Source organism: Temnothorax americanus, unplaced genomic scaffold (assembly GCF_048541705.1).
Source record: "Temnothorax americanus isolate GAGA-0224 unplaced genomic scaffold, ASM4854170v1 Scaffold1, whole genome shotgun sequence".
NCBI classification, from domain to species: Eukaryota; Metazoa; Arthropoda; class Insecta; order Hymenoptera; family Formicidae; genus Temnothorax; species Temnothorax americanus.
In genome coordinates, this window is record NW_027509230.1 from 5,280,386 (window position 1) to 5,291,205 (window position 10,820).

General features: G+C 40.2%; 2 protein-coding genes across 3 annotated transcripts; one reads left to right on the top strand and one right to left on the bottom strand.

Annotated features, from left to right (window-relative positions):
• The first annotated feature begins 15 nt into the window (after positions 1–15).
• On the top strand, positions 16–8,649 carry LOC143897103 (uncharacterized). Of its 2 annotated transcripts, none has more exons than XM_077405445.1 (9): positions 16–34; positions 959–1,275; positions 1,399–1,533; positions 2,034–2,199; positions 2,345–2,523; positions 2,598–2,975; positions 3,406–3,511; positions 4,678–4,796; positions 5,083–8,649. In XM_077405445.1, exons 2-9 carry the CDS (start codon positions 976–978, stop codon positions 7,297–7,299), a joined length of 3,600 nt encoding a protein of 1,199 aa, XP_077261571.1. In that variant the 5' UTR covers positions 16–34; positions 959–975; the 3' UTR covers positions 7,300–8,649. The 2 variants fall into 2 exon arrangements, with proteins under 2 accessions (XP_077261571.1, XP_077261562.1); XM_077405436.1 differs by lacking the exon at positions 16–34 and adding an exon at positions 57–235.
• Positions 8,650–8,914: 265 nt separating this feature from the next.
• LOC143896107 (ADP-dependent glucokinase) lies at positions 8,915–10,347 on the bottom strand. The gene is made up of 4 exons (XM_077403676.1): positions 10,157–10,347; positions 9,911–10,047; positions 9,389–9,837; positions 8,915–9,157 (listed from the first exon to the last, which is right to left on the bottom strand). The coding sequence occupies exons 1-4, from the start codon at positions 10,345–10,347 to the stop codon at positions 8,915–8,917; spliced, it is 1,020 nt and encodes a 339-aa protein (XP_077259802.1).
• Between the last annotated feature and the right edge of the window lie 473 nt (positions 10,348–10,820).

Sequence of the window (10,820 nt, forward strand, 5' to 3'; positions counted from 1 at the left end):
TAGACGTGGCGGAGAAAAAGAGAAAAGGTGAAAAGTGCGTACAGTTCAGCTCCCGAGTTACAAAGAATTAGGCCCTCGATCCGCTTCGATCTTCGTGATCTCCGGCAGCGAGGTTGCGGCATGCGGTGTGCCATCGGCGTTCGTTTTCAGCGATCGTTTACGTGTTAAGAATCTCGATCGAACGCGCACCGTCCGTACGATTCAACGAACGAGCGAGGGACCTCTTCGAGCCGAGGTGAGCCCGGTGAGCCGCGTGGTCGGTGATATTTTTTTCCAACCCGATGCCGACACCCCGTCCTCTCGACGAGAGGATAGCAATGGCTGCAGTACGACGCCCGAAACCTTCGTCGCGTGTCGTTTGACGCTCGTCGCGAGGCGAAGCCGCCGTCGATCTAAACCGGTGACCGAGTCGATAATCAGACTCGCGTTTTCGTTTATTTCGAACGAGATTACGCGTGAGAACGGTTCTTGGGTCACACGGCTTATCTCGTTCCGCGATTCTTCTCGTTCCCGTCGTGATAAAATCTCAACATCACGAGTACTCGCGACTCGTCGCGTCGCGAGTAAAAGGAGTCACGGTGCGGTCTCGCTTCGCGTGGCTTCGCGTATACTCGGCGCGAGACACTGCCGTGTCTCTTGATATCGGAGCAAGGAGATAATAGAACGATTAAACTCGTTGATCTCTTGTCGATCTTTAACGCGAACCCCGAAACGAGCGAGCGTCATAGGGGCGTCAAAGATTCAAACGCGCGAATCTTTGATTTGTCTCAAGTATGACATGACACTTTCCAATGTGGAGTAAAAAAGATAAGCTCTGAACTAATGCAGCCAGTTCAGTAACAGAAAACAGACCCATTGTAAAAGCTGGTCCTGCAAACAATGAAATTATCTCCTAACGAACTTTTCGATTCTTGTTGACGTAGAACGAATGTAAACGCGTATATTTCTGTTGTTACAGGAGACCTGAAGCAAGCAATGGAATCTGAATCCAGGCGCAAGGGCCCTAGAAGCCCCAGCGCCGATTCGGACGATTCCTCGCATGCCAGAAGAAGAAGGAAGTATGATCGATCCCCGTCACCGAGACGGAACCGATATCGCAGGTCTCGCTCCAGAGACAGAAGATCTCGTTCGAGTTCCAGAGATAGAAGACGGAAGGACCCCGGCAGATCGCAGGATTGGAAGCAACAAGCTCCTCCTCCACCTCAGGCTCCAAGTTCTGTACCCAATCCGAACAATTCTACCGGTTATGTTCCAGCGGTACATAATCAATACCAGGTATAAACAGCTTTGTAAACTTGGTAGTAGTTTTATGAATAAGATGGAAAATTGTGTTCTGTTAATTATATCAATTGACTCTATTGTATATTTTGTATATCGCTTTGCGTTTCATCTACATAGGCACCACCACCGAACACGAGTCAGCCACCACCGCCTATTTCTGCGTACAATTCGGGATACAACAATTACGGTTACAACTATGGTCCAGGTCCAGGTTACGACTACGGTTATCAACAACCTGCTGGCTATCGAAGTGTAAGTCGCACTTGGAAAACAGAGATCAATATATTCTTAGCTTTACTTACCGTTAAAAAGAAAGATTAATTGATTCTGGTGTCAAAACAATGTGAATGTTGGAAAACGATACGCATTCTAATACTGGAGCACGTACTCGTGGTCCCTTAAAAAACTATTGCGCACTTTTGCAAAGCATTTCAGAAATAGTTGTACTGCTACGTTACCGATTATGATTTATATTCGGTGGCGTATAGTCGTTTCCGCTCTCTTGGAGCGTTACAATTATACTTCTCTGTATCGCAATATATTGTGAATCTGTCAGTAAGTATAAATATATTCGCGTTATGTATTTTACTGGCACTGATATTGGAAACCCATAATATTGACTACATCGTTACATCGTCAAGACTTCCATGTATTAGCCAAAGTCCTCATTTGAGTATCGTCCGATAAAGGTAAGGGTCGATAAGAGTGCCATTGAACGACTTGAGATCGATTGGATGTATTAATTCTGTTAGGATTACCCACCACCCAACTGGCAAGGAAGTCAAGTGTCATATAACAACCAGCAAGCACCGCCGCCTCCTTCTTTGACATCGCAACAAGAATCGTCGAGGCCGATTGACAGCGGTTCTTCTGGCTTGGTAACGTCCTTAACCAGACCTGAGGATGTCAAAAAAGAAGGCAAGCAATTTTCTTTTTATTTACAATAGATTCTATTTACATAGATTCAAATTGACGTTGTTTATTTAATTAACTTGATAATTTCTGCATATTTAATAAGAGTCAGTATCTTAAACGACCTTTATCAAACTCTTCAACTTTACAGCAATTGCAGCTGAGGTGAAACAGCAGAAAGCGACATTGGCCAAACAACGGGAGGAATATGTTAAGAAATCTGCTACGTTGCAACGCGAACTGGAAATTCTGCGTCAGCAATGTGACGAGATAGGCAAAGAGGGTGGCCGCGAAAATAACCGAATTTTAAAGGAAAATCAGAAATTGCAGGTAATTAACGCAATGTGCTTTTATCGCTAAGTTCCTTCGTGATTAATATTTATCTAAATTCAATGCGTTTGCAGATTGAAATACAAAATAAAATGAAGTCTATTCACAATGTCATCGATATGCTCACCGGTATTATTGGTGACAAAGTTACCGTGGACGATCTGAAGAGCAAGTTTAAGCTAGAATTGAGTAAGCGTTCGAGAAGTCCAAAGGAAGATTTTCCGAAAGGGAAGTCTCCTTCGCCCGACAGATCGTCGGCGTCTGATTCAGATAAGGAATCCAAACCGGAAAGAGATACCAGAGAGAGAAGATCGTCGGAGGACAAGCCAATGTACAATTTCGTTCACTACGACCCTGAAATGCATTGGTGTAAAGTCTGCGATATCTTTCCTAAAACAGCAAAGGAATATTTAAATCATCTACATAGCAATGAACACAAAGAGGCTTGTTTAGTAAGTAATATTTTCGAACAGTACAATCGTGCGCGCGCGCGCGCTTCAAAAAACAGATGGAGATGCTGAAGTAATCGAAATGTTAGAGAAAATAGATATAATCTAGAGATTTTTGTGCAAATATAAATTGTTAGTTGCTATAGAGAACAGGTAGACGAAAAAATATACACATATATATATATATATATTGTTTTGTATGATAAAAAAAATTGATTTATAATTGAGCTATATATGTATTTGTAGTTCAAACTATATTTGTAACTGGATGATATATTACACAGTAACAATCACGACAAGCAGGTACTTGGTACATAATGTCATTTTTGATGTACCATATATCAATACTTATTAAAGAAAAAAAAAAGAGTACCGAGTTTCTTGCGCCTGATATAAAATTCATTTTTACTTAATATTCTGTTTTATATGATAGGAACGCAAGATTGTTGATATGCCATGGCATGAGCGAAATGGCGAAGGGACAGAAAAAGAAGTACCCTATTATCACGGACTACCGACGAAAAGAACACCTATTAAAGGTAAGGTCAATTACAGTGGGCAATTACTAATAGAATATAATTCCGTAGCTTGTGCACAGATAACTGTGGTGTTCGGTATGTATTGAAGAGATCAACAATCACGAGTTGCTTGAAAATTTGTCTATCCCAAATAAGTCGAAACGTTCGAACGCGTTGATACTGTCAAACGACATCGATTAAAATGTTATAAAGTCAATAATTCTAATTTGTATTACATAATACATCGAAATATGGCGAATATGACGAATATCGCGTAAGTCAAGACGATCTTGATGGTTACAAATTTTCTAGCAATGTCGCAAACACCACAGCGATGCATTGGATTTTATCTGGATTCAAGAAGCGCACTTTCCGAGCCGACTTTCTGGCAATAATCACTTTATCGTGATCACGTGTCTAATTTTATTTCCTACAACACTTTGTTTTACACAATTTAGGGTGATTAGCTATCTTCTGGACTAGATCTATTAAGATCTTATCACCGTGGAGTGCATTACTTGGAAAGTAATGATATAAGATAATATATATAAACCATTTTTGTGTTGTTGCATATAACTGAAAATATATACACATATGTGTAAGTTTTGGTGAAGTTTCGCGAAGAAAGTTACGACTATGATTTATATTGAAAAAATGTGTATTATCTTTTTTCAATATTATTAATTTATTAAAAAAATATATATTTGTATTAACTCTTTGTAAAATATACTGCAAGTGCCAATTCATATAAACTTGATATATAATTGTCACGTTACAAGTCATATATTCAATAAAAAAAGCCTTAATCTTGGGATTAAATTAAAAATAAGCAGTTGCAATATATTCATAAAAAAATATAATGTATTTTTAATTTATCTATATATATATATATATATTTTTATATATGCATTATTATTTGTATCGTGTACTGATAACATATTTGAGAAATAAAACTGATTTTTTCTTTCCTTTCTTCCCTTTCTGTTTTTCTACAGATCATCGTGCGGGAATACACAAGGAAATTTAATATAATCGGCCATTTATATCGAACATCTTTTAATATATTATTTTTGTTTTCAGTGACATGAATGTGTCGTGGCAGAATATAAGGTCATTCTTTATGAACTTATAATGCTTATCCGCTTCGAAGCTTAAATAATGCTAACTACAGAATTGTTTGATTATAGGGCTACAGTTCTTCAGCGCAGCAACCGCCTGGTATTGTAAACTTTGCGACTCCTGGATAGGGGATCTTCATTGTGCTAGTCTGCATCTGAAGTCTAAACGTCATTCCGAGAATTTTTCCGTAAGTGATTTTTGTCATAGATAATACTTAATAACAATGATTGGATATTAGAGCAAAAGATTTATCTTACTTGTAAAATAAAATTGAAAACAGTATTACAATTATAAGTTATTTTTGAAGTAATTTTTATTAATAATAAAAGTTATTTAAAGTTATTGAAAAATAGTTATTTAAAGCAATTATGTAAAATAAATCTAGTAAAAAGGTGATTTTTTACAATTCCTTTTTTTACATTAATACCATATGTTTGATGCAAATAATTAAACTGAATAATGTATTGTTACAGCGTTTCGTGGAGCAAAATCCGCATTGGGAAACTGACTGGATGGCCGATAGGGAGAAGGCTTTCTCCGAGGATAAACACAAGCAGATACAGTTGGAATTGCAAAAACAGAAGGATGATGATCCTCCGATAAAATCGAAGAAATCGAAGAAGAATAAGAAAAAATCAAAGAAAGCCAAGAAACGCAGAAATAGAAGCAGCGCTAGTGATTCGTCGAGTGAATCAGACAATTCCGATACAGAATCCGATCAGGATACCACCAAGAGTATACGCGTGGCAATGCGAAATAAGATGAAAGCGTCCACACAGGCGATTCTGAATGAGGAGATAGATTATCAGCGTATAAAATTGAAAGGGCATAACTGGTCGAAAGCACCGCCACAGATAAATCAATCACCGCTGCCCGAGCAACATCCGGCAGAAGCGGACGAAAGACAACTCTTAAATTCGATCAGGGACAAATTGAAAGCTAAACAGGAGGAAGAGATGAAAAGTCGCAAGGTGAATCAAGATAAGATGGAGGACGAGGAAGAGGACTTACGTCAAGACATCTATTTGAAGAAATCAGAAGATTTGGAGGCTTGGGGCCCAAAGGAGCCACCTAAGCCTTTCTGGATAAAGAAGGAAGAGGAGAAGCAGTCACAGCCGATCACGACGAATAAACCGATCGAGTTGCCAAAACCGGAAGAGATGCCGAAGCCGCACATGGGATTCTGGACTAAACAGCAAGTGAACATGACGGTGAAGCCACCCGAAAGTAAATCGGTGGAGAAAGAGGAGGACAGGGACCGCGACAGAGATCGTTACAAGGATGATCGCGATCGCAAGTATAGCAGATACGAGAGAAGAAGCCGGCGCGATAGAGATCGGGATAGGGACAGAGAGAGGGATAGGGATAGGGATCGTGATTACTATGACGATCGTCGAAAGAGGGATAGAGACAGGGACAGCAACGATTCTCCAAGGCGCGATAGAAACTGGCGCGACAGCAGCCCCAAGAGAAGCTACGATAAATACAGCAAAGACAGGCGGGGAGATGACAATTCATCGAACGACGAGTCTAAATTCGACAAGAAGTCGAGCGATTCGAAGTCAAAGAAAGGTGCCGCCCCGGGCAAGAAATCTGCGCCGCAAGTGGCGGCCAAAGGCAAGTTACCGTTCATTGGCAGATTACCTCTGTTCAAGAAGAAGGCTGAAGAACCGAAGTTACCGGAGAAAGAGATAGCTGCGTTGCCCTACCAGCAAAGCAAGTTTGAGGATACGCCGAAGGTACCTAATGAAATCATCAATCCACCTGGTGTTGCGCACATTACCAAATTAGCTACCCCGCTGAACTTGAATAACAGCAGCAGCACTACAATTCCACTGGCAAATAAAACTAGCAATCAGCCTATGAAGATTCTAGTGGCACCTCCACCGCCCGTGCTGAATGAGAGCAAGCCGACCCCGCAGGTGGTTGACATGGAGATAGACGATCAGTCCGAGGAAACGGTCATAGAGGAGCAGCTGATAGTGGAACAGCAACAAAAACAGCAGCAGCAGCAAACTTCGACCGTGTCGAAACTACCGTTACCCCCGCATCCACCGCCGCCGTTGAGTAGACCACCGCCCAGTTTCACCCCGGGGCCGCAACAGCAAGCCGCAGCGCAGAATAGACCGCCACCGGTACCAACGCCGCACTTTACGCCAAATCGACCACCTCCGCCGTTCATATCGAATCCACCGCCACCATTCGTTCAGGCACCACCGAGATTCCCGCCTCGTCAAGCTGTGCCGCCTGCTCCCTTCATGACGCAGCCACCACCGATAGCGAATCCGAATTTCGTGCAAAATCAGAATCCGCCGCCGCCGATACCGACAGCAGTAGACTCGAGCGCTGTGGTGCCACCGCATTCCGAGGTGGCCGATATACCGGAACCATCGGAGAAGCGTTCGGCAGACCCGAGCATTCCATTGCCGGATGATCTACAAGAGGCTCTCAACATAATCTTTCCAAAGGAGGAGTCCGCGGAGACCAAGCAGCAACAACAACAACAGAACCAACAGGAGTCGAACATCATGTATTCCTCGATGTACAGTATGTTGGGCTGCGTAGGATACGGTCCTGAATACATGGATCAACCACCACCCGAGATTATGCAAGAGGCAGAAGCGGACACACAACCTGGACCCGATGATCTTCGCATGCTGGGCATCGACGAGGGGGATACGATCTTGTAAATCATTCTCGCGATATATCTATGTATCCGTACATTTATATCGATGTATGGCGCTCCTGTTAGTGATTCACATGCAGAAAAAATTCTTATGCCACGATAGGAAAGATTAATCTGTTATTGATCCATTTATCCTTCATTTCGATGACATCTGAAAAGTATTTCGTCGCTACCTATTTCTCACGTGTTTTAAAGTCGAATGTGATGAAAAAAAAAAAGAAAGAAAAAGAAAGAAGCAATTACGATAGGTAATCCTGAAATACTGTGAATATAAAGCCAGCGCCATGAATCACGAATCGCGCATAAGTCTGGACAGCAGCGATGCGTATGGTCCGTAAAGATTACTTAACGATCAGTAGAATTTACAAATTGTCCGCTAGATTGTAATGTTTGTTATCTCGTTAACACAGTGACTGTCTTCGTTTGGTAAGATATTTTCGTCAGTTTTATTTTTTTGGAATTCATGATATATTATTGCACAATCAATATCACATCTGAATATCAGCGATAGCAACGATTGACGTATGATAAGTTTTGAACTTCGTCTATTTCTTAATAAGAGTTATAAAAAGCATTTGTTGAGAAAATCGATAAATCTGAATGACATTATGGAATGTTATGTTATCGATACCCAAGTCAAAAAGTAAAACAAGATGTGTGTAATATCAATAAAAAAATGCAACTTTCATATTGTGTATCAACATTGATATTGTATAATGTATATCTTTGATATTGCAAATATCCGTAACTTTCAAGCTTACGCTGTATATGTACAATACACTTTCAAATGTAAAAGAAATGGTTCACGTCGACTTTTTATATAAGGATGACAGACTAGAACAGTGGAATGTAAAATCGTAATATTGGAAACATTTAACATTGCGACATTTCCCGAGATTAAATAATTCTTTTTCTTTTTTTAAAGAACCACTCTGTCTCTGTTTCTTTAAATTTAGTCTTATGATCGATTCCTAAAGATAATATCACATTGCCTCTGCTTTTCAAAGTTAATATATAACGATTACGAATCTATTGCTGCGAAATTGTGTTGAAACTATCGCTATTGAAATATTGATCACATGGCACTATTTAATTGTTGAATATTCATTTCTACTCAAGTTTTCAGTACTCAGGAAATCTCACGATTTTCGATTTCGTTAATAGTGTTCTTGTAAAAACGCTTAATTCTACCACAGTATCGATTAGCTTACGTAATATAATATCGGAATGAACTTTCGATTAAAATTAGTCTATAAATGCGAGAATAACAATGCAATGTTCGCGAACATTGACGATAGTACCAAATCATCGATAATCGTATATTAGGCAAAGCGTCACAATTCGATAAAACGCACCCGAGTGCATAAAAGGATTAAACCGTGCTTTATATAGTTTAGCAATTCGTAATTAGTCCTATGTGCCCAGTCTCTATCTTTCTTGAATTCAAATGGAATGTAAAAACCAATGTAGATTCTCACGTGCTACACAAACGTGATTAAAAAGGCCTACTTTAGGTTTTCTGTTCGTCGTCTACGTGTATGCAAATGAATGAGAGCTATTAATTCGTAATGCGAACACGGCGGTGTAGTAAAACGATCCCGTCGTATCGATGAATCCATTTAGATTTGAAGTACTAAGCCTGCGCTGGAAATGTTGTCCCCGCCGCCTGCAGTCTGACTAGCTTGCGTGCAAACCAACACGGGAGCGACGCACACCTGAATAGAAATATCTTCCTGCTCCACCTTCAGTATCTCGTCCCAACAAGATACCGGCTTGTCGATGTTCAATGCTATTCGAGTACCGTCAACGATAGACGTCGAAAAACTGTCGTCCATGATCAGCGTCGCTTTCTTCACATCGACCTGCATAAGACAAAATAATTTTAATATCATCGAACGCGTATGACGACCTATTGCACGTACACGAAGCATCTTAATATGTAAATAAGTGCCATATATGTTTATCTTAATAAATTCTAATGTTCCATTCGAAACAAAGTTGCGGATTTGATAATTATAATTTATCAAATATTGGAAACGGTAAAATATTTATGAATCGTTCTTATAAGTTATTCATATATCTGAACGACTTACATTACTCGATGCACATACGTGTCTATGTGCAGTCAGCGATGCTTTAGCCACAGCGGCCATAGTATTCTTCCAAACGGAATCCTTGACGGTGAATATGGCCTGATACGCCAGCGTGTGCACGTGAATTCTCGTGAGCTCTCTAGAATTTGCGATCGACTTGCCTCTCAGACGTACGAGTTTGAACAACGTTCTCATCTGATCTAACACCGTTGCGACACGCGGAGTCGAGTTGGCCACTAATGAGATATTACCGTAATACATGGTATTGTACAGATTCGCTATCTCCTGTTCATTCATTCCCAAACTATCGGCAAAGGGAACCACCAGGTCGCACAGCTCGAAGAGCAATTTATCCTCGGCAAACGAGGCCATCTCGAAATGAATTCTGGTAGAGCTCGAACGTTCCACCATCTGTTTCTTTACGTTCATCAGCAGATTCTTGCGTTTATCTGTAAAATTACATGAATGTGAAAGATATTTCATTTAACATATATCTGGATATGTTCGGTGACAAAAACCCACCTTCTTGAAACGGATAATTGTCCATCATCTGGAGACCGCCGACTACTAACAAATCGGGATCATAAGTCCCCAGGACTTTGTCGAAAGCATCGAATGAGCTAATCATTGGATTATTCACGTCGTTATGAACGATGTATCTGGAAAAAAGTGCCGAAAGTATGCAGTTCCCCATCGGTTTGCATTATTTACTTGATCATGCATTTACCTTGTTATTACTTTTATATGTTACTTTATTATCATCAATACCTGTTTGCTCTCGCGCTGGAATAAGGGCCCCACACTTCACCGTGCTTATATTCCACGATGAGGTGAATATCATCGCGTTTCACCTCGCCGCCTACTATATTTATCACCTGAGGAAACATCTGGTGTAAGGATCTGGTCATTTTAGCCGCGAGAGTCACGTCGCATCCCTCCTGGGCGAATCGCATCGCCATAACCGCTGCATTTCCTCCGATCGTCGAGTAAGACGAGGGAAACGAGCGCGCTTTCGACACCAGTTCGTCGAATAAAGTTCTGTTTGCCATGTAGCGTCTATAGACAAAATTTTCCGTTACTCTATGTGATAAATATAAGAATTAGAATTGTGTGTGATTATGATATATGACATAAGGATGATTTAGAAGTAACGTAATGAACTTGGATGATCATGTAAAGTGTTTTTTAAGTAAATAGAAACATCCTACTTGTCAGAAAACAAGCTAATCGCAGTTTTAATATATTTACTCAATGAGATATTCGAACCATTCTCTTTAGCAGAATAATTTTGTCAATCAAATGGCACGGTCCAGATCCTCTAATACTAAACATCTTTTTGTAATACATCTCATGCAATTGTCAATCAATCAGAGTTTGTCAAATATAATCGACTTACATAGGTATAATTAATATACCTAAAATAATTAACATA

Coding starts and splice junctions, on each gene's coding strand:
- LOC143897103 (XM_077405445.1), top strand. CDS start 976: ATGGAATCTGAATCCAGGCGCAAGGGCCCTAGAAGCCCCAGCGCCGAT. Junction 2,524..2,597: donor AGGAAAATCAGAAATTGCAG/GTAATTAACGCA, acceptor ATGCGTTTGCAG/ATTGAAATACAAAATAAAAT. Junction 3,512..4,677: donor GAAAAGAACACCTATTAAAG/GTAAGGTCAATT, acceptor GTTTGATTATAG/GGCTACAGTTCTTCAGCGCA.
- LOC143896107 (XM_077403676.1), bottom strand. CDS start 10,347: ATGGCGATGCGATTCGCCCAGGAGGGATGCGACGTGACTCTCGCGGCT. Junction 9,838..9,910: donor CAATTATCCGTTTCAAGAAG/GTGGGTTTTTGT, acceptor GTAATTTTACAG/ATAAACGCAAGAATCTGCTG. Junction 9,158..9,388: donor ACGTATGTGCATCGAGTAAT/GTAAGTCGTTCA, acceptor TGTCTTATGCAG/GTCGATGTGAAGAAAGCGAC.